This window comes from Hipposideros armiger, unplaced genomic scaffold (genome assembly GCF_001890085.2).
Source record: "Hipposideros armiger isolate ML-2016 unplaced genomic scaffold, ASM189008v1 scaffold_1802, whole genome shotgun sequence".
Taxonomy (NCBI): domain Eukaryota; kingdom Metazoa; phylum Chordata; class Mammalia; order Chiroptera; family Hipposideridae; genus Hipposideros; species Hipposideros armiger.
The window spans coordinates 15906-43150 of NW_017733152.1; the positions used below are offsets into that span (position 1 = coordinate 15906).

Here is a 27245-nt window from a genome sequence, read left to right on the forward strand (position 1 = left end):
TGCAGGTGTTTTCAGGACTGAGCCTATCGCGCTGGGGAGCGCCGACGGGGTGCTCAAGATGAGGGCTTGCTCTTGAGTGCGCGCTGTGTACTCCGGGCGGGGTGATGCCTTGGTGAGTGGGGTGCTTGTGCCCCGCTGGGTTGCGCTGGGGGAGGCCGTACAGGGTGTTACTGGGTGTGTTTTATGGAGTTGGTCAGGCCCACGATGTGGAGTGTGGGATACGGAAAGTGCTTCTTTTGCCTGGGGCTTGGGGAGCGCATCTGTTGGGTGGAGCCCTGGAGTGAGAGCTGGCTCTGACTGCCTGGGGTATGGAGGGATTGGGAAGGGGCGCAGTGCTTTTTGTACGTAAAGGTAACATAACAGGCCCTTTTTGGCCCCCAAATTGTATTGGTATTGGTTTGCAGACTGTTGCTTTTTTTTTTTTTTCACCGTGGGGTTACCTTCCTTTTCCTATCCACTAGTCAGTGTCCTATTCTTTTCCCAGATGCCTTTGGGGCATTATTTTTGTTTATTTGCTTTTTGTTTTGTTTTGTTTTGTTTTTCATTAGGTTGGGTCCTGTTTGAGGGGCAGTCCGAAGCAACCTAAAATATAGTGGTAGCCACATCTAGTGTGAAAATGAGAATTGTAAGAAATGAACCATAAATAATGTTAATTTTTTTTTCTTCTGTAGCTCATAAACTAAAAGCTGAAGGCTCATCCACTGAGTTTGTTTCGTGTTTCATTGCACGGAATGAGCATTATAAAAATACAGAGAGTGCCAAAAAAATGTATACACATTTTAAGCAAGGAAAACTATATTAAAATTGTAATACTCGACAGCTGAAAGTAATTCTAAAAAAGTGTATTTCACAATAAAAAATAATAAAAATAATAAAAAATTGTAATACTCAATATATACGATAACAAAAGATAACAAACATCTCACATTTGACTTCTACAATTACAAGAGGTGCTCAAAATGGTTACCATTAGCATCTAGACACTTTTGACTACGGCGAACTACTGCTTGAGCAACGCTGATGGAAGTGTCCACTTATATACATTTTTTTGGCACCCCTGGAATATGGCACATTTTCCCCTACTGCCACCACTTAGGTTAAAGCATGGAACAGTTATTTAAAATCTTGCCAAGGACCTCTCCATTTATTCTGTGCTACCTACCTCCGTGTGTGTGTGTGTGTGTGTGTATAAATAAATTCTTATTGTATTAAGTCATATTAGGAATACCCTTTTCTCTATATGCTTTCAGAATAGTTACAGAGATTGAATGCATAAAATAAAGGATACTTGTATGATTTAATGTTATGTGATTTCTTGCTTGGTGGTTCTAGGAAATTCTGGAATGATGTTATGCATTTGTATCTGAACAGAGTTAAATAGAATTTCTAGCTCATGTTTTCCTATGTAAATAGAAATGTCTAGTTCAGGGTATTCAGTAAATGTAATGTTAATGAAACTCACCTGTATATTGATCCTCTTTTTTTTTTTTTAAAGATTTTTTTTTTTATTGGTGAATTGGGGGGATGGGAACAGTGCTGGGGAATTGGGGAAAGGGGAACAGACAAGTTGCTGTCGTTTTGTTCTTCAATCTAGTTGTGGAGGACATTGCTTCACTGGCCCAAGTTGGCACCATCATTGTGCTCTTCCCGGCGAGGCAGATCAGTCGCCGGCTTCTGGACGGCTGCTCACTGCGGCTGCTGGCCGCTCACGCTGGCGGCTGGCCGCTCACGCTGGCTGCTGGCCACACACGGTAGCCCATGGCAACCCACTGCCACAGGGGCTGCAGCCTACGCTGTCGCCGGTGACTCACGGCAACCCAGCTCCAGGTTGAGCTGTTGTTCAGCATCTTAGCTGTGGAGGGCAGTGTCACTGACCGTCATATGTGAGATCCGAACCCGGGCCCTCTGGCGTCCCAAGCTAGTTCTTAACCATCGCGCCACTCGGCCGGCCCTGATCCTCTTTTTAAACAATGCTTTTAGTTACTAGGGTTTTTGGTTTGCTTTTTGCCGTTTTGGGCAGTTAATTAACATTCAGATATCAAGGTCAGCACAGTGGAAATGTTGAAAACATTTTGCTAGTAGGTGGATTTCAGGACATGATAGAAATGAAATGTTGGACTATGTATAGAGAGAGTTTTAGAATTTAAAGTAGGATATGAAAGAAGGCTAAAATTTCACATGTTTAGAGCTGTCTTGACCAGTCTTTCAATCTTAAGTAGGACCAATCCAGTGAGTAAGAAAGGGAAGTTTACTCAGGGATCAAAATAGAGCTATGTTCTTTTCTTCTTAGATCCTTAACCTCACAGGAGAACCCTCTGCATTCTTTTACCCTTTGGTTTACTTGATTTGTCTTCATCACATTATTTTACATACTTGTTCTAACACATTTGTTAGGTTTTTCAAGCACACAGATAATTAAAAAGAAGAGGAATTGCTGAAGTAAAAATGTCACGAGTCTAAGGAGAAAAAACTACAAAAAAAGAAACCAGAAGTTAAAAATTCTAAAAACATAGCAATATAGTAGCTTTACTGTAGAGATATATTGGATTCACAGCCCAAACAGTTACCTCAGGTAACTTCTGAGTGAATGCATGATTAGTGAAGGAAGGTGAAATTTATTTAAAATAATGTCTAAGAAAGCAGCTTTTTTTTTTCACTTTAGGCTATTTAGAGTAGTAAATTTTCATATTTAAATGATGTCTGTTTACTTATAAAATGCTCAGTTCACTGGTATGAAATATATGAAATGGAGTCTTATATTAATATTTTGAAATACTTTAGTCCATATTTATTTTGACATTGAAATACACAATGCTTATCTAATGATCACCTCCTACCATAGCATTTCTGTACCCACTGGATACAGAAGGTAGTAGAAAAAGAAAGCATGTGATCCCTGACCTCTCGGCAGTTGCCCCCTGAGAGGAGACTGAGCCTGAAGGGACAGGTCATCATCAGCTTGTGTTTCAAACGATGGAAGAGTAATCTGAGCAGACGGCTGTGTCCTATAGAAGAGTTCTTAGAGCCAAAGTGGATTTTGAAATGAATTTAGAACAAAAGTGGGAATGATGATACCTATATATTTTTCTCAGACCCAGAACACTTATTTTGCTCTTCAGGTTACTGTTGATTAACAACTCAGCTCATTCACCAACAAACCAAAAGCTAACAGACGTTATTTAAAGCAAGCTCTGCACATCTCCTCCTACCACCATCACTTGGGCGAAAGCATGGAGCAATTATTTAAAACCTTTCCAAAGACCTTTCCTTTATTCTGTGCTACCTACTTGCTGCCAGGCCACACGACCTGGATGGTCAAAGAGATTAAATATTTTATTTTTATGTTATTATTTTCTTATCTCTAGATGCCTGTGGTAAACCACCAGTGTTCGAATCAATGAAGTTAAAGGGTGTCGCTAAATCTTCATATTTACCTGGGGAGAAAGTATATTATGAGTGTAACCCAGGATACCATTATACGATAGTTTATCCTCTCAATACTTTTTGTGAGTCTAATAACTCATGGTTCCCTATCGATGAAGCTTGTTTCCGTAAGTAAACAACACCCTGTGTGTGTGTGTGTGTGTGTGTGTGTGTGTGTGTGTGTGTGTGCGCGCATGCGCGCGCTTACACATTTTAGAGTCCATTTTCCACTATGGCAATAATTTTTATTTTTTAATGTGAAACTAGGTTTTAGATAGCAATGCAGATTTTTAGGCTTTGACAAATCTCCTGGGAATTTATTTTGTAGACATTTGGTTACCTGGGTAAATGTGAATTTTATGCTTGCCCTTATAATAGTTAACTCAAGAAAATAAGATTGCATAAATTGAAAAGAGCAGTGTAGAATTTTGACCTTGATTCAAATCTGTTTTGAAATTGGCATAAAAATGAATTTGAACATTTTCTTTTAGGAAAAGAATGTCCAACTCCAAAAGTCCCAAATGGTGTTGTAGTAGACCCCCAAGTGGGATTTTACTTTGACAACGAAGCTCACTTTTTTTGTGATGAGGGGTAAGTACATTGCTCCTTAGACAAAATAAGGTAAATGTTATGGGTTCCATTTTTGTTTTGCTTCTCTTAAGTATTCCCGTAAAGTTGATTTTATTTTGCTTTCTGTGGGACAGGTTGTACTTGCAGCCAGTCAACTCTTGGGCTTTCTATGGAGACTGAAAAGATACGTACTTAGTAAAAAGAAATTTAAATTGAAGGAAAGCAAAATTATGTAATACTTGCTATATGTAATAATAAGCTTATTGTAAGCAGCAAAAATGTAGTAATCATAGTGACTTTATCCTTGACAAAAAAGTGAGCCCTATTTAAAATAACCAATTCTCAGAGTTGAAGGAGGGCTCACAGAAATGTTGTGTTGTTGAAGTCCTCTAATTCCTTATATATCTTCTGCCTGGTGGTTCTGTTACCAGAGGACAAAAGGGTCCTTGTGTCATTATAGGTAAGCATTCTAGGATATACAAATATTAATCTATGTGAACAAAGGGAAGCACGTCAAGCAAGCAGAGGGTTTATTAAAAGAAAAAAAATAGCCCAGTACACTCTCAAGATGGCATGAGACTGGGCAGGTCAGGAAAAAGGGCAACTGCACCGAAGAACAAAGAAATTTAGGATTATATTTGAATGAGGGCGTGGAATAATCAGGAGTGGCGTCACAGGCACTCCCAGGGTGTTCCTCAGGCTGGGTCTGCTGACCACTCTCCTTCCCATGGGGAGGTAAGATTCCCTTGTAGGAGCTGTCATGGCAACACAGGGGTGATTTTTCCCCGCCTGCAATGCTAATAGTGTTATAATCCATTACATTAATCCAATCCACTATAGCAATAGCTGTACCTTTGCTTAAGAATGATTCATCTCCTCTTTTCTTGGTTCCCCCACTTCATTCTTCCCTTCCTCCCCCTTCTCTCCCAGTGGCCCTGTACCCTGTTTTTTTTGCCTAAGGCAACAGTTCTAACCTTTATTGTAAATGGGGTATTGAAATCTCTAACTATTATTGTAGAAATGGCTATCATGTAGAAATGTATTCCTCCCTTCAGTTCTGTTTTTTGCTTCATGTATTTTGAGGATCTGTTATTAGGTGGCATAAATGTTTATAACTTATATCTTCTTGTTATATGTACCTTTATTAATATATAATATATAATGTCATTTGTTGTAACCATTTTTGATTTTGTCTATTTTGTCTGGTATTAGTATAGTCACCACCTCTGCTCTCTTTTGGTTACTGTTTGCATGGAATATCTTTTTCCATCCATTTACTCTCAACCTAATTTTGTCTTTGGATCTCAAGTGAGTCTCTTAAAGATGGCATATGGGAGGATCATGTGTTTTTATCCATTCTGCGGGTTTATTTCTTTTGATTAGTTTAATCCATTTAAATTTAAAGTAATTAGTAACAAGGAGGGACTTCTGTTTTTGTGCTATTTACTTTCTATATACCTTATAATTTTATGCCCCTCATTTCCTGCATTCCTGTCTTTTTTGTTGTTGTTAGTCTTTTTGTAGTGAAATATTTAAATTATTTTCTTATTCCCTTTGTGTATATTCTATGGCTGTTTGCTTTGTGGTTACCAGGAGTATTACATTTAAAATCCTAAAGTTATGTCAGTCTAAATTAAAATTTATACCAGCTTAATATCATAACATGCAAAAACTTAGCTCCTTTATAGCTCCATTCCCACCCCATTTGGTTGTTACTGTCACAAAATTACATCTTTATATACTGTGCCCCAAAGCATAAATTAATAGTTCTTTTAAATGCATTAGTCTTTTAACTTATATAGAAAACAAGATTAGAAGTTAAAAACAAAGTTACAGTAATGCTAGTTTTTACGGTAATAATTATTTTATTCCTTAAAATGTACTATCTCTTACATTGTGAAGAAAACAAAAATTATAGTTACAAACTAACTATTGTTACGATAATACAAGCTTTTATAATTGCCCATGTATTTCTTTTTCATGAGATGTTTATTTCTTTGTGAGGCTCAAAGTTTCTTTCAGTGTCCTTTCATTTCACCTTGGAGAACTCCCTTGAGCATTTCTTGCAGGGCAGGTCTAGTGGTCACAAACTCCCTCACCTCGTGTTTATCTGGGACTGTCTTAATTTCCCTTTCACTTTTGAGGACCATTTTGCTAGATAGAAGATTTTTGTTTTAAAGTTTTGTTTTAGCACTTTTAGTCACTGTCTTCTGGCCTCCAAAGTTTCTGGTGATCTGATTATCTTATTGAGGATCCCTTGTATGTGATGATTCACTTCTCTTTTCCTGCTTTCAGGAGTCTCTTTTTGTCTTTGGTTTTTGAGAGTTTGATTCCAGTATCCCTAGGTATCCATGGGGGATTCTGGATCTCCCTCTCCCCTTGAGGATACCAATCCAAATTCTTTATAAAAAATGGCATAGTATTTGCCTGCTCACATATGCTTTAAATCACCTCTAGATTACTTATAATACCTAATAAAATATAAATGCTATGTAAATAGTTATTATGCTGTATTGTTTAATGAATAATAACAAAAAAACAGTCTGCACTTGTTCATTTTAAAAATATTTTCAATTCCTGGTTGGTTAAATTCACTGATGTGGAACCCGCAGATTCAGAGAGCCAACTTTATTGTGTCTCAGTGTGGCTCTTTCTGAAATCACTTTACCTGGAGGTCATTGAACTTCTTGGATGTTCACATTCATGTCTTTTGTCAAATTTAGGACGTTCTCAGCTGTGATTGCTTCATATATTCTTTATACCCATTTCTGTCTGTCTGCTCCTTTTGGGATTCCCACAAGGTACCTGTTGGTCTACTTGATGTTCTCTCACAGGTCCCTTAGGCTCTGTTAACTTTTCTTCACTCTTTTTCTTTCTGCTCTTCAGACACAATAATTTCCTTTGCCCTATCTTCCTTCATGTTTACTGATTTACTCTCCTGCCTGCTCAAATCTTCCTTTAATCCCTCTAGGGAATTCTTCATACCAGTTATTGTACTTTTGAGCTCTAGAATTTCTTTTTGTTTTTTTTTTTTAGGTTTTTTATAGCCTTATTGATATTTCAGTGTTGTTCACACATCGTTTCTTGACTTCCTCCACTTCTTCATTTAGTTCTTTGAGCATCTTTAAGATAGTTATTTTGAAGTCTTTGTCTAGTAAATTTGTCATCATATCTTTATCAGGGACAGTTTCTGTTGGTTTTTTGGGGGTTTTTTTCCTTTAAATGGGCCATATTTTCCTCTTTCTTTATGTATGCCTTGTGATTTTTTTTGTGGAATACTGCATTTTGAATCTAATAATGTGGTAACTCTGGAAGTCAGTTTATTCACTTTTTTAGACCTTGCTGTTTTTTGTTATATTATTATTATTATTTATTTGGGTAGGGTGTCTCTGTTGAGAATCAGCCTGAGATGTAAACTGAAGGTCTTCTCAGGTCATTTCTGAGCCTTTCACTGAGTATATGCACTCAATTTCTAATTTTCCACATACATGCAGTTATTTTTTAAGTTCCTGGCTTTTCATGTCAGGCCCCTGAATGGGAAAAAAACAAAAAATGAAGTGGGGAGCAAAGGGTGTAGGATCTTTAAATCCTCTGAAAATCACTTCAGCTGGAGAGGAAAGGGCTTGCTAGAGAGGGAGGAGACGCCACTACAGTGGCTTTCTATCTCTTTGTCCGCTTCTCTATGATCAGAAGCAGCAATCAGAGCACAGATTCCTGATATTTGGAGGACAGGGCCTTTTTGCCCACCCTGGCAACTGCAAGCTGCTCCAAGAACACATACGCAGCTGCCTGTCACATTGTCGAGGATGCATCTGCTGTTTTCCTTAAGAGCTGAAATTACATTTTCCTGTTGGAGTCTTCCCCGAGAAGTTGCAAACCTTCAAAATAGTTACATCCATCAGATTCTGCCATTGCAATTGTGGTCTAGTTGGGGAGACCGAGTCCTAGCGCTTCCTAGATTGCCATCTTCCCAGAATTCTCTCTTAAAACACTCAAGTATAGGGAAAATGAGTGAGCCCTGACGGAAAAGTCAGCTGGAACCATGTACAAACAGTTTCATGGCAATTTTCTAACTTGATCAAGTAAAAATTTTGGAAGATCCAGTTAATAGTTATATAGAAAGAGACTATTAAAGTACTTTGAGGGATATGAAATGTTTAAGACATAGTTCTTCGCAAAGGATTTGTGGCCTTATTGATAAACACAGTAAGAGAACTGTCAAAGCAAAATAGTAAATGAGAAGTATCAAATAGTTATTCATGATTATAACAATGAGAGTCCAGAGGAGAGAGTACTGTAAATATAAATCATCAGAGATTTCACCAAATAGTGTGCCTGAGCTATTCCTAGAAAGATATTCTGACATAAAGAATACATGCATACCTCGTTTGATTGTGCTTGCTTTATTGTTTTTTACATGTTGCATTTTTATCAACATCAAGGCATAACCCTGCACCAGCAAAAAAGTTATAAATCCCTGAAGGCTCAGATGACGGTTAGCATTTTTCAGCAATAAAATCCTTTCAAATTAAGGTACATACATTGTTTCTTTAGTCATAATGCTGTACATACTCAGGAGACTACAGTATAGTGTAAATATAACCTTTATATGCATTGGTAAACAAAAAGATTGGCGTGACTCGATTTATTATGATTCTTGCTTTTTGCGGTGGTCTAGAACCAAACCCATGATATCTCTGAGGTACGCCTGTATTCATAAGAGCTAAAACTTACCTAGCACTTACTGTGTGCCAGATGCTAACTCATCTAATACCCAAAACACCCCCATGAGCTATATAGTATTATCCCCATTTCATAAATGAGGAAAGTGAGCAACAGAAGCAATAAGGGACTGGCCAAGCTCAAATAACAAGTCATTCATGGATTGGGACTCAAATCCAGGCAGACAAGCCCTAGGGCATAATCTCTACTCAGTGGTCATCCTGACTGAGCAGAGCGGAAGGAGCAAAGGCAGAGAAGTTAATACGTGTGTGATTGCCAGAGATGGCGAACACCTGACTGACAGGATTGACAGCTTTATTTAGACATTTTGTTGTATGTCAGTGTGCTCAAAGCAGAAACTGTTTATTTCATTAAACTCCAAATTTGGTTAGCGTTTTCCTTGTATCATTTAAGAAAAGTTTTCCTTAAACTACTGTAGTGCAGAAAATCAACCATATGAAAATCTTCTTCATTATTATGTATATCTTGTTAACTGGTAAATAAAACAGTAAACTTTTCCTTTTTTCATTTAGTTATTACTTAGAAGGAGAAAAAATTCTAACTTGTAAACGTTCTGGAAGCAATGTGCATTGGAACTATGATATCCCCAAATGTGAAAGTAAGTAAATTTTCACTTTAGAATTTAGACCAGCAATCTCTTTTGTCCTCAGGACTCCTTTATACAGATTTTTTAAAAGTTAGAATCAACATACAATATTGTATTAGTTTTAGGTGTAAAACATAGTGATTCAACATTTACGTGCCTTACAATGTAATCATCACAATAAGCCTAGTAACTATCTGTCACCATACAAATTTAATATAATATTATTAACTATATTCCCTGTGCTTTACATTACATCTTTGAGACTTATTTATTTTATAACAAAGTTTGTACCTCTTATTCCCCTTCACCTTTTTCACCCATCCCTTCAGCCCCTTCATCCCTTCATTCTGGCTACCATCAGTTTGTTCTCTGTATCCATGAATCTATTTCTGTTTTGGTTTTTTTGTTTGTTTTTTATTCCACATCTAAGTGAAACCATGTGGTATTTGCTTTCTCTGTCTGACATTTCTCTTAGCATATTATCCTTTAGGTCCATCTATGTTGTTGCAAATGGCAAGATTTCATTCTTCTTTATGGCTGAGTAATATTCTATTGTATATGTATGTATGTGTGTATATTTTACACACACACACACACACACACGTGTAGATCTATATCTCACATCTTCTTTATCCATTCATCTATTAATGGACACACCTAGGTAGTTTCTATACCTTCGCTGTTGTAAATAATGCTACAATGAACCTAGGGGTGCATATATCTTTTCAATTAGTGTTTTTGTTTTCTTCAGATAAACATTCACAAGTAGAATTGCTGGGTTGTATGATAGTTCTATTTTTAATATTTTGAGGAACCTCTATACTGTTTTCCATAGAGGCTGCACCAAAAACAATCCCACCAACAGTGCACGAGGGTTCCCTTTTCTTCACATCCTTGCCAACACTTTTGTTTGCCCTTTATACTTTTAAGTTAACAAAGATCCCAAGGAGCTTTTCTTTATGTGGGTTTGTCTATGGATATTCATTGTATTGACATTGAAACTGAGAAGTTTCTAAAATAATTACTTATAAATTTATTTTTAAAAATAGCAAACTCAATACATGTTAACATATGCAATGTATTTTTCATGAAAAATAAAAAAGTTCCAAAACAAATAGTGAGGATAGTGGCATGTTTTACATTTTTATAAATCTCTTCAAAATCTGGCTTAAAGGAAATGTTTGGATTCAGTCTGTTGCCAAATAACACGGTTTGTAGCCTCTGGAAAACATCACCCTATATTGTGAGTATGAAAGTGAAAAAAGACCGTATCTTGGTATTATTGTGAATGATTTAGTGAATGGATATATTTATAAATTACAAACATTTCTCAAGTAGTAGTGAATTTTATTTTTAATCATAAGCATATTTTCTCATTAAATTTTGAGCGACTCTTATGATGACTAGAACAAAACTTGGCATGGCCTTATAAATAGATATAGGTATTTCATATAGGCATTTAAGTGAGTTTTGTTTTGAAAGTTTATTTCTACATGGTTTGACTTTGACGTAATGCAGTTTTCTCATAGAAACCTTCTTCTAAATGGGTATTGGATTTACAATTCAATTGTAGAAATCATGTTGATGATTTCATTAAGGACAGTTCATAAGACTTTACTAATGCTGTCTTAATCTTTCACCCTCTTTTTTCCTCTTATTTCCTCTTTTAAAGAGATTTTGTGTCAATCACCTGGAAAAATAAAAAATGGAAAATACACCAATAGTTGGAGGGATACCTTTGAATATAATGAATTAGTAACATATAGTTGTGATCCTTCAAATGGACCAGAGGAATATTCACTTGTTGGAGAGAGCAAACTTATTTGTTCTGGGCCTGGCACATGGAGTAGTAAGGCTCCTGAGTGTAAAGGTAATATTTTCATTTATTTCCTCCTTCATTTGTAAACACTGTGGAAATACTTTTTAAATAGTTTTACCTATATAAGTAAACAAACAGTCATAATGTGCTTTTTACTACTGTTAAATTGAATTCTAATTTAATTTAATATATGTCAGGTTGAATAAAAAATAGTTCTAGTTGTGGAAGTCCCCACCCCAGCCCCACATGTTCTTGGCATTCCAGTTTATACAATGGGAACTAATGTGTAAATGTAGAAGTTAGTATTTTTTTGAAAGAACCAAAAACTCAAAACTCACCGGCTTAAAAATATTAAAATGTCAGAGAGATCTGGCAACAGGTAATGATAAATTGTAAAAGACTAACTCTCTTACAGATAAGAATGAAAAACTTTGTACACACATATTTAAAAAACAATGTTTAAGGCACTAGACTATAGAATGATGAAAAGCCAGGGAGACATTAGAGGGGATTTGACTCTTGGAAGAAAGGGACCACTGAATAACAACAAAATACAATAGTTATTCTTTACCAGTGCACATGGAACATTCTCTAAACTCGACCATATCTTGGGCAATAAGATAATTTTTAAATTTTTCAAAGAATTGAAATTAAAGTACATTATCTGGTGACAATGGAATGAATTTAGAAATTAAAACAGATAATTTAGAAAACCTCCAAATACAGTCATGTTCTACATAACGATGTTTCAGTCAGTGACAGACCACATATACAAAGGTGGTCCCATAAGATTATAATGGAGCTAAAGCCTGCTATCATCTAGAAAACTTCCCATCACAGCTGTCACAACATCATAGCACAATTCAGTACTCATGTTTGTGGTAATGCTGGTGTAAAGAAACCTACTGTGCTGTCGGTTTTATAAAAATGTAACACAATTACAGCAGTAGGTTGTACTATCTAAGATTGTGTTAGTACAATTTCATACAATGATGAAATTGCCTAATGACACATTTCTCAGAACACTTCCCCATTGTTAGGTAGCACATGACTGATTTGACAATCATGTAAGATACGTCTAATTAACAATTGAGTCAAAGAAGAAATCAGAAGAGAAATTAGAAAATGTTTTGCTGAATAAAAATGAAAACACAACATATCAAAATATCAAAATTTGTGTGGATACAATAAAAGCATTGCTTAGAGAAAAATTTATAGCATAAAATACTTATATTAGAAAAAAAGAAATGTCTCAAATCAGTAATCTAGAAGTTTCCACCTTAAGAAACTAAAAAAGAAGAATAAATTAAACTCAGAACAAGGAGACAGAAGTGGATAATAAAGATAAAAATCAATGAAATTTAAAAGAGATAATAATAGAGAAAATCAATGAAATTCATACCTGATTCTTGAAGGTTGATAAAATAGATAAACCTATAGCTAGAGTGACAAGTAAAAAGATGATATTTATTACCAATATCACGAACGAAAAAGAAGAAGACAACATTAAATATCCTGCACTAAATGTCTATTTAAGAAATAATAAGGGAATATTACAAAAATAACTATGCTTATAAATTTGACAACATAAGTGAAATAGACAAATTCCTTGAAAGAAACAAATGACTGGTGTCCATTGATACATGAATAAAGAAAATGTGAGATACACACACACACACACACACACACACACATACAATGGAATATTACTCAGCAATAAAAAGGAATAAAATCTTGCCATTTGTGACAACGTGGATGGACCTAGAGGGTAAATGAATAAACAAAACAAAACAGAAACAAACCCACAGATACAGAAAACAAGGTAAGCTGGTAGTTGCCAAAGGGGAGGGACATGGAGAGATAGGTGAAAAAATATATAGTGAGTGCAATGGGATTGACTGAATCTTTACCTAAAATTTTCAGTAAAACACTTAACCAAGGGAACATATTAAAAAAAAAAAGAAAAAAAGAGACTAACTTCCAAACCCTCCTGCTCTGCCACATAGTTGGGTGATGTTGGCTAACTTTCTTAATTTCTCCAAGGCTCAGTTTTCTCAGTAAAATGGCAGCCCAACAAGTTGGTCCACAATCAAAAAAAAATTTTTTTAAAGACATAATAATACCAAAACTGCTCAAAGACATAGTAACCTAAATAGTTCTATATTTATTAAAGACATGGACTTTGTAGTTAAATTCTTCCCACAATGAGAACTGCAGGCCCAGATGGCCACCCTGGGGAAGTCTACCAAACATGTTAGGAATAAATAATAGCACCTCTATACAAACTCTTTAAGAAATATAAGAAGAGGGAATACTTCTCGATTCATTGCATGAGGACATTATCCTAATACCAAAACCAGACAAAAGCACTGCAAGAAAATTACAAACACTATCCTTAATAACTATAAAGCCAAAACTCTAAACAAAGTATCAGTCAAATCTTACCATATATAACAATAATAGTATATCATAACCAGTTAGGATTTATCCCATAAATGCATGGTTGGTTCAAATTCAGAAATTAATCAGTGTAATTTAAAGTATCAAGAGACTCTAAAGAAGAAAACAACATATGATCTCTTAATAGATGCCCCCCAAAAAAGGAATTGACAGAACTCATCATCTTTTCATGATAAAACTTCTCAGAAAAGTAGAAATAGAAAGGAAGTAACTATCTCAACCTGATAAGAGGCATCTACAAAAATCTCACAGCTAATATTCTTCTTAATAGTAAAAATGAATTTATTTCCCCCCAAAGCAGGAACAAAGGAAATATATTCACTCTCACCACTCTATTCAGCCTTGTACTGGAGGTTCTACAATAAGACAACTAAAGAAATAGGCATACATATATGAAAGGAAGAAATAAAGTAGTTATGACATTATTTTTGGTGTAGACACTTCTGAAGACTTAAGTTTTTGCAAATTTGCAAAATACAAGATAAACCTATAGAAATCAGTTTACTAGCAGTAACCACCAGAAATTGAAATTTTAAAACTACTGGTTAAAACACCTCTAAAACACAAAATACTTGCATATAAATCTATCAATATATGTGAAAGATTTGAATGCTAAAAACTAAGCACTGATAAAGGAAATTAAGAAAGACCTTAATACACTGCTGATGGGAATGTAAATTGGTACAGCCATTATGGAAAACAGTATGAAGCTTCCTCAAAATTTTAAGAATAGAATTACCATACAACCCAGCAACCCTTTTTCTGGATATCTACCAAAAAAATCTGGAAACATTTATCCATAAAGATATATGTACCCCTATGTTCATTGCAGCATTATTCACAGTAGCCAAGATATGGAAACAACCAAAGTGTCCTCCAACAGAAGACTGCATAAAGAAGATGTGGTACCTAAATACAATGGAAAATTATGCAGCCGTAAGAAAAGATGAAATACTACCATTTGCAACAACTTGAATGGATCTTGAGATTATCATGCTAAAAGAAATGTTAGACAGAAAAAGTCAAGAACCATATGATTTTACTCATACGGGATATAAAACTGAAAGCAACAAACAAATAAGACAAACAAGCAAAAACTAATAGACACAGACAACAGTTTAGTGGTTACCAGAGAATAAGAGGGGAGGGCAGGAGATAGAAGAGGGTAAAGGGGATCAAATATGTGGTGACATAGGGAGATTTGACTTTGGGTGGTAGACACACAACACAATATATAGATGATAAATGATAGAATTGTACACTTTGAAGCCTATATAATTTTATTAACTAATGTCACCCCAATAAATGTAATGAAAAAATAAGACCTTAATATATGAAGGGATATACATTGGCCATTGATTGGAAAACTCAGTATAATAAAGAAATCAATTCTCTGTAACTGATCTAAAAACTCAGCACAATCCCAATAAAAATTCCAGTAGGACTTTTTGTATAAATTGATGAAGTGATTCTAACAATTTATGTGGAATGACAAAAAACTAGAACAGTCAGAGCAATTTCGAAAGTAATTGAAGGATGTACTCTACCTGATATTAAGAGTTTATATAAAGCATAATATAAGGCATAAAATTAAGACAGTGTGGTATTGGTAAAAGGAGAGCCATATAGAGCAATGGAACAGAATAGTGAGCCCAGAATTAGACCCTTGCAGATATATCCTGTTGATTTTCATTTCAGGTGTACAAACAATTCAATGGAAAAGGATATTTTTTAAAATGATACAGGCACAATTGGACATCCATATGAAAAAAAAAGAACCTGAACCTATGTTAGCACCATATGCAAACATTTACTCAAAATGGGTTATAGACTTACATGTAAAACTTAAAACTATAAGACTTTTACAAGAAAACAGAAAATACTTGGACCTAACTAATGATTTCTTAAATACAACCCATAAAACATGATCCTTTTTTAAAAAGTTAGTATATTGGATGTTCCAAAATCAAAACCTCTGGTCTGCAAAAGACTGTTAAGAGAATGAAAAAAAAAGAGCAATACACAGAAAATATTTGCAAAGCACAGATCTGATAATGGACTTTTATCTACAATATATAAAGAACTCTCAAAAAGCTCAATAATAAGAGAACAATCCAATTTTTCAAATAGGCAAAAGATTTGAATAGACCTATTTCATTGAACATGGTATTCAGATGGCAAAAAAGTAATTGAAAATGAAAAGTTGCTCAATAGCTTTAGTATGTACCAAAAATGTAATTGAAAACCACAAAGAGATACCACTCAACAACTTTTAAAATGGCTGAAATTAAAAATGAAAACAAAAACCTAGCAATAGCATGTATTGGCAAGGATATGGAGCAATTAGAAGTCCTATACATTGCTGGTAAGAATGCAAAGTGGTACAACCACTTTGGAACTCAGTGTCACAATTTCTTATAAAGTTAAAAATACACTTACCATACAACATGGCAATCCAAATAAAATGAAAACATTCACATAAAAGCTTGTATGAGAATACTCATAACCACCTTAGCATCCTACACTAGAGACAACCCACATGTCCATCAACTAGTAAATGGATGAACAACTGGTACATCCATACAATGGAATAAATATTCAGCAATAAAAAGGAACCAGCTCCTGAATCATGCAACAACAGGAATGAAACTCAAATGTATTAAGCTTAGTGAAATAAGCCATACTCAGAAGGATATTCTGGTAAAGTAACACAATCAAGATTTAAAACAGTAGTGGCCAGCTGGTAGGTGCAGGGAGTGGAGGTTAATCATACAGGGGCATGAGGAAGGATTGTGAAATAATGAAACTTTTCTATGCCTTTGTCGTGGAGGTAATTAACATGATTATTTGCATTTGTCCAAACTACAATAATACAGCTGTACAAGTAAAAGGGTGAATTTGACTGGATTTAAATTATATCCAGTAAATCTAACTTAAAAGAAAATCATTAGGAGCAGTTAACATTAGATTCACACAACAGTAAAAAGATCAGTGAACTTGAAGTCATGACAATACAAATCTAACATGATTTGAAAATAAAGATTGTAAAGAGAGAGACTTACAGAACTGTGAGAGAATAACAAGCATGTAATTGGAGTTTCAGAAAGAAGACAGAACAATTGTAGAAAATTATTTGAAAAAATGCAGGCCAAAATTACTGAAATTTTATCTAAAACAACAACCCCACTAGTCCAGGAAATTTAGTGATCCTAGCAGGATAAATAATTTTTTTAACTTATCAAAAATTTAAAAACTAAATAAATTATGGCAAAACTATTGAAAACAAGAGCTAAAAGGAAAAGCAGCCAGTGAGATGGGGGGAAAAAAACATTACATTTCCCTGCCCCTCTAAGTAAGAATGACAGCTGACTTCTCTTAAGGAACTGTGGAGACTAGAGACAGTATTTGCCAGGGTACTGAAAGAAAAATAAAACACTTAACTTAGAAATGTGTCAGGGAGAAATCTTCAAAACTGAAAGTGAAATAAAAACATTAAAAAAAAAATCTAAGAGAACTGTCACTACCTGAACTGCACTACAAAAATTGCTATGGGCCGGCCAAGTGGCGCGTTGGTTAGGAGTTGACTTGGGACGCCAGCTCTGAGCAGCAGGGCCCAGGTTCAGATCCCACATGAGGGCCAGTGACGCTGCGCCCTCTACAGCTAAGATGGTGAGCAACAGCTTGACCTGGAGCTGGGCTGCCATGAGTCGCCGGCGACCACTAGGCTGCAGTGAGGTACTGTGAGCAGCCAACAGCCAGCGTGAGCTGCTGTGAGCCACCGTGAGCGGTCGTCCAATGGCCAGTGACCGATCTGTCTCAGCCGGGAAGAGCACAATGATAATACCAACATGGGCCAGTGAAGCAATGTCCTCCACATCTAGACTGAAGAACAAAAGGACAGCAACTTGTCTGTTCCCCTTCCCCGATTCCCCAACGCTGTTCCCTCCCCCAATTCCCCAATAAAAAATTTAAAAACAAATAGAATTTCTAAAGGAAGTTCTTAAGCCTGAAGGGAAAATGTAGTTGATGGAAATTCACATCCACAGGCAACATGGAAGAGCACTCTTCTGGTTTAAAAGACTGTACCTTATGGGCTCTTTCTGTTGCTCACATTTATCTCATAAGATGTTTTCTTGTACTCACTGCCCAGCCCAGTGTTGTTTTGTTATTATTTTTTCCAAATTCTGCCAAACCCATTACTGGATCCTGAAATCAATCTAGAAGGTCATGACCAGCATTTTGCTTGAGAAGTAGAGTAGAATGGGAAATAACCAGAGTATACTAATTTGAACTCTTAAGTATTAACTTTTAACTTTATCTCAGCCCCATGTGCTTATATAATGGTGTACAATTTAAGTGTGGTTTTTGATCTCTGAGTTGCAGTCCACAGTGTTTGGAGAACAGGGCTCTACCTGCACTGGCCTTTCTATTTAACATCCCAGCTTGTGTATGTTGCTCCCTGAGGACGTTTCTTTTGCATATCTTTGCATGGTTAACTTCTTTTCAGCGTTTAAATTGGAGTGTAACTATTATCTTCCCACCAGTCTTTCCTGCCTTTCTGGAAAAGCAGGGTACTATCATTAGTATCTGCATGAAAATTTTAAAAATTCCTGGAGCTAAAGAGTACCAAAAGTTGCATTTGAACTTAACCAGAATTTGTGTCTGGTAGTCAGACCTTTCTCAAAATTTGCAGTAAAAAATAAACGTAAGAGGCCAATAAACTATAAGGACAGTTTGTTCTAGGTAGAGAAAAATTATTAGATTTCTCTAAATCTGTTTGCCTGGAATTAAAACACACTAATAAAGTCTTTTTTATTATTATTATTATTAACATCTTGTCTTCCATTCCTTGTCTCTTTCCACTGGAAATTACTATTTTGCATTATTTTTTCTGGTACTATGTTAAAGCAACTCTCTATTAATTCTGGAATTTCTCTACTTCTCAGTGGTCAGATGTGAATTTCCAGTGCTCAAGAATGGAAAACCAGTATCAGGAATTAGAGAAAAATTTTCCTACCAAGCTGTGGTTTTATTTGAATGCCTCTCAGGTTTCTACCTTAATGGCAGCAACCCAGTGTTCTGTGGTGGAAATAATACCTGGGAGCCTGAGATGCCAACGTGTATTAAAGGTACAAGTTGTATAATTTTCCTTCTTGTTTTTTTAAGATTTTATTTCTTTGACATTAAATATGATACAGAATAATTGAAAAGAGGCAATTTTAGTGATTAATTTTCTTGTATCATATCCATGACAGATGTATGACATAAAGTTCATATAGAATTTTGCTGTTGTGATTTTTATATGTTTTCATAGCATTCTTAGTACATTATGTACATCACATAGGTATATACATTTCTCTTGTTCAGTGTTTTTATTTATAAAAATGGATAGCAATCATTTTTCAGGATAAATTGAATCATGTCAATTTTTACCTAAATAAAGAATGAAAGTCATAATTCATAGAAATGAAAAGAAAGTGATAATTCCCAAGCGATTAATCCTACATTATTATGTTTTTCAACATCAGTTCCTCTCAGTACAAAACCTCTTATTTTAAGTCATTCACATTTAGTAACTTCTTGCTTATACTAAATTCATGTTATATCCATTCAAATTTCACTTTTAGTAATAGAAGGAGGAAGAACACATTTGCAGCCATTTTAGTTGTCATTCTTAGTGATTCTAAAATTATTTGCCATAGTCCACATATATAAACAGGTATGTAAACTTGGGCAAGTTATTTAAACTTCGAATATATTTACTTGTATGTAAAATGATTTACTGCCTTTCTCACTGAGTGATAATAAAGCTTAAATTGGTTACCCTTAAAGCACTTAGCACAGTGGCTGCCATACGGGAAGCTCTTAAAGGAAGCTTATATGACTTAGACCATCACTCCAAGTAATATTAATGAAGAGGAATGTCTGTGGCATTTGTTTTCTGACATGTATGTTTTTTGTGTCACCAATTTTGCTATTTTAATTCAGTTTAAAAGTGATCTGTTGACACATTTTTTTTTAATTAAAGTTTACTGGGGGGGACAATGGTTAGTAAAGTTATATAGGTTTCAGATATGAGTCTTGGAGGATGGGAGACACATATCTTCCTGGTCCAGGGCTGTGTTTCATTTCCCAGACTGCAACAAGCTTAGTTCTTTTTATATAGTCCAACTTGAACTGGGAAATTTCTGCTGTCTTCCATAACAAGACTGGTATTTCTGCCAACCCCATCTCATACAATTATTCTTTTTCTCTGTACTGGGAATTTCTATTTGGCAACAGAAACTAGATTTCATAGCAACTGAAAGGCAGGAAAAGTCCTTATTTATTGAAATGAAGTGGAGGACTTGTTACATGGGCAGCTGATCAACTGCCCTACTTAAGACCTGAGAGGCTATTCTGATGTGAATGGTGGGAGGAACTGTCTTCCTGATGTCAATGCTGCTGTCTCTGGCTTCTGTTTGGTTTAAGCAGAAACGACAGCCAAGAGGAACAGTGGGAAGAGCGTCAGCCTGCGCTGCCCTCACTCAGGGTCCTGGTTGGGCTCTGTTTACTCCAGGAACATCCTTCCTGTGGGCTTAGTTTCCTGTTAAAGATGAGGGTGTTGAACTCAAATCTCAATTACTGGCTTATTTGTTTGTATGTTTCCTGTTGTCCCACTATTTTAAAGGATTGAGGGGACTTATGCATGTTAATGTGGATAGAACACATTGTTATGATTCCTGTACACCTGGTACCTTATAACCACCTTGAGTACCTTAACTGAGTGCTATGAGGTTTGGGGGGAAAGATGGTTTTTCGGTGGACTGATATATTAAGATTGCAGGTGAGCTTTACACTCATCGACCCATCCATGTTTACTTATGTGATCCTAGTGGATGTATACACTGTGGGATACTGTGTTTGTTGATATGCTCTTTTGAAAGAGTTGATCCTAAGAATTCATAAAGGATTTAGTGTTCAAAGAGAAGAGAATTGATTGTGAGAAAAAGTTCATGAAGAGGCGAAACAGGGACTTTTTTAAAAATCAAAAATCAAAACCCCTCATGGGATTATTAATCATCCTTTTTAAATCATCAATTAGAGAAAAACTATGTAGAAAGGCTCAATAGTAACATATTGGGCTGTCGGAAAAGTCATGACGTATTTTTTCTATGTTTTTTGTTGCAAAAATACGTCATGACTTTTCCAACAACACAATATAATGATAAAGTAGATCTGATTGTGCTAATATGAAACTAGGTTCATGAAATATTAAGTGGAAAAGTATACAAATTATGTGGCATGATACTACCTGGATGGTATTTTTTTAAATACATGTTTTCTTTGATCACATTATTTATTATTACTTAAATTCTAGGATTTCCATTATAAAATATAAAATTGTAATGAACATTCTTATGCATTTATCTTTATGTACCTGTGTAAATATGTATTTAGGTCATATTCCCAGAAGTAGAAATGCAAAGTTCAGAAAGTATGCATATTTTTCATTTTGAGGCATAATCTTTTGAAGAAATAAAAAAATCAAATTCATAATTTGTTATTGATAAGGTAGTGAGTGAAATCCAATTTATTTTTCCAGGTTTTAAGCCTACTCATCCAACCAAGCCTCCAGTTTCAAGATATCCAGGTTCAGTAACTTTATCCAATTTACATTGTTAAGAACTTAACTATGTTAATAAGGTGATGGGTGAAAAGTCATGCCTTGTTTTAATTTGCATTTCTTTCATTATTAATGAGGCTGAACCATTTTTATCTACATTTATTTATTCATGTCCTTTGCTCATTTCTCTGTTAAGTTTCTAAAATATTATTTTTGTTGATTGTGAGAGCTTACTATAAATTAAAGGCCTTTTAAAATGTAGTGAACATTTTTTCCAGGGTTTTTTTTTGGCCGTAATTTTACTAGACAGTTTTCTTTTAAAATTCTTATACTCTACTAATGAATATAGATTACTTTTTATAACTTTGTTACATGAGTAGCATACAAATGTATTTTTGTAAATTTTCAAACATTACAAAAGTATACAGAGTAGAAAATTAGTTCTCCTCTTTCTCTAGTCCATTGTCTGAGTTAATCACTATGAATGGTTTAGGTGTCTTTTTACTATTCCTGTACTTACATTTCTTTATATGTGTAGTTATACATAGTTTAGCATTTTTTCCTTTTTTTCTTAACCAGAAATGGGATTGTGCTGTTCATATTTTGCTAAAACTCTCACATTTTACACTTAGTATCTTAGATTGGGGTTATATTAAGATTTATCTCCATCCTTTTTAATGATAGCTTTAATATATACCATATTTTATTAAAGTTTTTTACTATCAGTGGTCATTTATATATGCAGAAGTTTTACATTTGATAAGTAGTTGGGTGTATCGATGTTGTCCCAATGGAGCGTTGTGTCTTTCTTATAAAAGCTTTAAGTTTCGCCATGCTTAAATTATATAAACATTTCAACTTTGTGTTCTGATTGCATTTAAATTGTTGGTGCATCGGAAATTCATTATAGTATATGGAATGAGATTGGGTTCTTCTCCACTTCACCCACCCCCATCCAGTGGCTAAGCAACACCATTTGTGGAATAAGTTGTGTTTTCTCCAGTTGTTTTATCATGCATTAAATTCATAGGTGTTTTAGCTTCATTTCTGTTCCCTTGTTTCTGTCTGTTCCTGTGCCAGCATCAAATTGTCTTTTTTAAATGTAGTACTGTAATATATTTTAATATCTTGCAGAACACTTCCTGTTCAGAAGTATGCAGGCTAATCTTATGTTAATTTTTCTGAATCAACTTTAATTTTTTTACCAATTGTACATTCTAAATGTACAATTCAGTGGCATTAAGCACATTTACGTTGTTGTGCAACCATCACTACTATCTATCTCCAAAACTTTTCATCTTCCCAAACTGAAACTTTATACCCATTAAACAATCACTGCGCATTCATACCCCTCCTCCCTGCTCTGGTAACCCTATTTTATATCTATAAATTGGACTATCCTAGGTACCTCATATAAGTGGAATTTTACATTTTTCCTTTTTTGTCTGGCTTATTTCACATAGCATAACATTTTCAGGGTTCATCCATATTAGAGTAGCATTTATCTGAACTTTTTGTGGCTGAAAATATTCCATTGTTTGTATATACCACATTTGTTTATCCATTCATCTATTGGTAAATATTTGGCTTGATTTCACCTTTGGCTATTCTGAGTATGCTTCTCTGAATATTGCCTCTCAAGAATCTGTTTGAGTCCCTGTTTTCAATTTTGGGGATATATACTTAGAAGTAGAATTGCAGGGATTTATGGTATTTCTGTGTCTGATTTTTTGAGGAATAACCGTACTGTCACAGCTGCACCATTTTACATTTTTACCAGCAATGCACAAAGGTTCTAATTTCTGTACCTCTTTACCAACACATTATTTTCTGTGTTTTTTTAAAATAATAATCCCATATATAGTAGGTAAAATATGTGAAGTATTATCTCACTGTGGGTTTTATTTGCATTTCCCTCTTCATTAGTGATGTGTAGGGCATCTTTTCATATGCTTATTTGGTATTTGTATAGGTCTGACAATTAGGTTCATGAACTTGCCTCCATGGACTTACATTGGCAGCGCTGTACAAACAGCGCGGTAAGGTTTCATAACCTTGGTATATCAGTGTCTCACACCTGTGTTCATGTCAACATGTGGCAGTGTCTTGCTGAGTGGCTTTCATTATTGTTGTTGTGTGTTTTTGTGTGCCATCGTGGGAATGTCTGAGTTTGACAAGCCGGCCGAGTAGTTCAATTGGTTAAGAGCTCACTCAAGAGTGTGAGCTCTGAACAACAGGGTCACTGGTTCGCTTCCCGGCCCGAGCTGAGCTGCCACTGAGCTGCAAACAGGTGGCAGGATGGCTCAGCTAAAAAAAAAAAAAGAATGTCTGAGCTTGAATTAGAGCAATGAACAAACATTAATTTCTTGTTAAACTTGGCAAAAGTAGAAGTGAAATCAGGGAAATGTTATTCCAAGTTTATGGGGATAATGCCATGAAGAAAATGGCAGTGTGCAAATGGATTAAACATTTTTCTGAGGGGAGAGAACCAAATTTGCTACTTGAAAATGCTGAAAAGGCTACATGAAAAAGTTAGATTAAAACGACCTGAACTTTTCTCCCAATGATTCATGGCTCTTGCATCACAACAATGCACCAGCTCACACACTGTCTGTATGAGGGATTTTCTAGCCAGTAAACAAATAACTGTATTGGAACACCCTCCCTACTCACCTGATCTGGCCCCCAATGACTTCTTTCTTATTTACCCGAAGATAAAGGAAATATTGAAAGGAAGACATTTTGATGAAATTTAGGACATCAAGGGTAGTACCACGACAGCTCTGATGGTCATTCCAGAAAAAGAGTTCCAAAATTGCTTTGTAGGGTGGACTAGGCACTGGCGTCGGTGCATTGCTTCCCAGGGGAGTACTTTGAAGGTGACCGTAGTGATATTCAGCAATGAGGTATGTAGCACTTTTTCTGGGATGAGTTCGCAAATGTAATTGTCAGATCTCCTAATATCTTCTTTGGAGAAATGTTATCAAGTCTTTTGCCCATTTTTTAATTGAGTTGGTATTTTTCTTATTGATTTTTTAGGAATTCATTATATATTTTGGATATTTGTCCCTTATTACATATACGATTTGCAGATATTTCCAACTTATTCTGTGAGTTGTCTTTTCACTCTATTGATAGTGTTCTTTGATGCACAAAAAATATTGTCCAATTTATCTGTTTTTTTCTTCTGTTGCCTATGCTTTTGGTGTCACATTCAAGAAATCATTGCCAGATCAAACATCATGAAGCTTATCCTGCATGTTTTCTTCTAGTAGTTTAATAGTTTTAGCTTTTATATTTAGCATTTTGATCCATTTTGAATTAATTTTTCTATGTGGTATAAGATAAGGGTCAAACTTCATTCTTTTGCTTGTGGATATCCAATTTTCCAAGAACCATTTGTTGAAAATCAACATTGCGCTTAGAAGCCCACTGTAGACAATCATTTGACCATATATGTGAGACCCTCTATTCAATTCCATTGGCCTGTATGTCTTGGTGTTAGTCCCGTTTTGTTTTTATTATTGTAGCTTTGTAGTAAGTTTTGAAATCAAGAAATGTGAGTCCTCTCAACTTGTCTCTTCTTTTTCAAGATTACCTTGACTACACTGAGTGTCTTAAGATTCCATATGAATTTTAGGATGGACTTGTATATTTGTGCAGAAAGCATCCTCAGAATTTTGATAGGGTTGGCACTTCATCTATACATTTTTTTGTAGTATTTATGTCTTAATATTATGTCTTCCAGTCCATCAACACAAAATATTTTTTTATTTATTTTTGTCTCTTTTAATTTCTTTCTATAATTGCTGTTTTCAGTGTACGAGTATTTTACCTCCTTGGTTATTCTAAAGTATTTTATTTTTTTGGATTATTATAAATGGAATTGTTTTCTTAATTTCCTTTTTGGATTGCTTATTTTGATGTCTAGAAATGCAACTGATTTTTGCATGTTGATTTTATAGTATACAATTTTGCTGAATTCATTTATTCTATCAGGTTGAGTGTGTGTGTGTGTGTGTGTGTGTGTGTGTGTGTGTGTGTGTAAACTTTAGCATTTTCTATGTAAAAGATCATGTCATCTATGAACAGAGGTAATTTTATATTTTCCATGCCAATTTTGATGGTTTTTACTTCTTATTTTATCTAATTACTCTGACTCAAACTTCCAGTATTATGTTGACTAGAAGTGGCATATGTGGGCATCCTGTTTTGTTGCTAATCTTAAAAGAAAATTTTTCAGTCCTTTAACATTGACTATGATGTTAGCTATTAGTTTTTCATAAATGACCTTTATTTTGTTAAAGAGTCTTTTTAATCCAGATTAACTTCTAAACCATTTTCAAGACCTCTACTTTTTTTAAGTTTTAGGTAGCATGTTGAACTCAAGGCTAATTCCGAGATACAGTAATGCTAAATTTGCTTGCCGTACCACACAATATTATCACAGGAAATGTCAATGGACATGAAGAAGAATGTTGTTGACACTAAATATAAATTTCTAAGATTTTATGATACTATCTTTAATGAGCAACATTAATATAATTTATAAGGAAACTAAAATTATAAGCACTTTTATACAAAGGCAAAAAATCAAAAACAGTGAATTTATAGATGTTTAAGCTTTATTTTGTCTTTCTCTTTTTACTATTTCCATTTTTTTATTTTTTAGGATATCCCAATCCCAGTGAATTTCCATCAATTGAAGACTTTGAGGAATTAGGTATTATTTAGTTATTAATAAGCCTGCATTATGAGATCATAGAGTTCTACATGAAAATATCATGTTCAATTATTTGTAGTTACAAAAGAATTATTAGTAATAATTATTACTATTAGTAGTAGTAATAATTGATATTTATAGTTATTTTAATATTACAGATACGATGAAAAATGTAAGTGGTAGTATGTGTAGACACATATAGATAATTTTCTCTAATCTTATGAATTCTAATTGTCTTGTAAACCTTTACTAAATAACCTGGTGTGGTAATTATAGCACAGAACAATGACAAGTGAGGGCTCGTACTAAGAGTTTCACAGGTGGATCCTATATAAGGAATCTATTTGAAGTATTCTGTGATCAAAATAATATGGATGTACTAACAGTCATGCTAAAACTAGATTAGTAGGTTTTTTGCTGTAGTTTTTAGATTATCTGATCAGAATTAAAATGCAACTACTATCTAGGACCCATATATACTCAATATCTTCAAAACTGTTTTCATTTTTCCTCAGATGCGGGAACCATTGCTTTAATTATTCTCACTATACGTAAGTATCCCAAACTTGGATACTGCTTAAATCAAAATATTACTGTAAAGAAGTGTATTATTTTTTAATGAGTTTTCAGTTTCTATAGTTTTAAGTAAACCTGTCAATAAACGCCTAACCTTTTATATGATATACCACCTCATGTTAGTGATTATGTATTCTTTAATATTCTACATGTCCACTTATAACAAATTCTAATTAATACATGATTTTTTCAAGAAGATTAGTTATATGAATTTGTATTCCAAATATACTTTGGGTAATTTTCTAAATTAAGCAAGGACTACTGTGAGTTATTGTGTGGACTTTTAAGTGATTCCAGGGAAATGCAGTTAGACAATGAAGAGTCCAGATGGAATATAAATGTACAATATATGTGCTTAAATAAAATAACATTTCTGACCACTGAAAAGTAACCAACATTAATTTCTTCTGCTAGATTTTGAATCTTAGAAATTATTTTTCAGAGATACATGTCATTTGTTTTCTGGTTTCTTGTAGTTGTTGGCATTGCAGTAATTTGCACCTGTTTGTACAAATGTCTTCGCAGAGAGAAGAAAGGGTAAATTAAAGCATGTTTCCTCTAATTTATTGGTCCTTCTCACTCTTGATATACTTTCGTGATGCTTTTTGTACTCTGTTTGCATGCCATCTATTTTTAAAATGTACTGTATTAGTGTGTCATGCGAATTACGTTTCCTTACTAAAAATATTTTCATCTGCTTTTAATATTATTGCAACAATGGTAATCTGTGCAGACTTGC

General features: G+C 34.6%; 1 protein-coding gene across 2 annotated transcripts; it reads left to right on the forward strand.

Moving 5' to 3' along the window:
- The first annotated feature begins 30 nt into the window (after window positions 1-30).
- Window positions 31-27245, forward strand: LOC109378212 (membrane cofactor protein-like). 2 transcript variants are annotated; one of them, XM_019634674.1, is made up of 10 exons: window positions 31-112; window positions 3366-3551; window positions 3915-4014; window positions 9249-9334; window positions 10995-11192; window positions 18548-18730; window positions 21187-21234; window positions 25880-25930; window positions 26446-26481; window positions 26983-27245. In XM_019634674.1, exons 2-10 carry the CDS (start codon window positions 3398-3400, stop codon window positions 27045-27047), a joined length of 921 nt encoding a protein of 306 aa, XP_019490219.1. In that variant the 5' UTR covers window positions 31-112; window positions 3366-3397; the 3' UTR covers window positions 27048-27245. The 2 variants fall into 2 exon arrangements, with proteins under 2 accessions (XP_019490219.1, XP_019490218.1); XM_019634673.1 differs by lacking the exon at window positions 31-112 and having other exon boundaries at window positions 2904-3551.

Bases quoted from the DNA above. Each gene is read 5' to 3' on its own strand.
- LOC109378212 (XM_019634674.1), top strand. From the start codon at position 3,398: ATGAAGTTAAAGGGTGTCGCTAAATCTTCATATTTACCTGGGGAGAAA. The intron at 11,193-18,547 runs GTAATATTTTCA...TCTACTTCTCAG, and splicing joins TAAGGCTCCTGAGTGTAAAG to TGGTCAGATGTGAATTTCCA. The intron at 18,731-21,186 runs GTACAAGTTGTA...TTATTTTTCCAG, and splicing joins GATGCCAACGTGTATTAAAG to GTTTTAAGCCTACTCATCCA.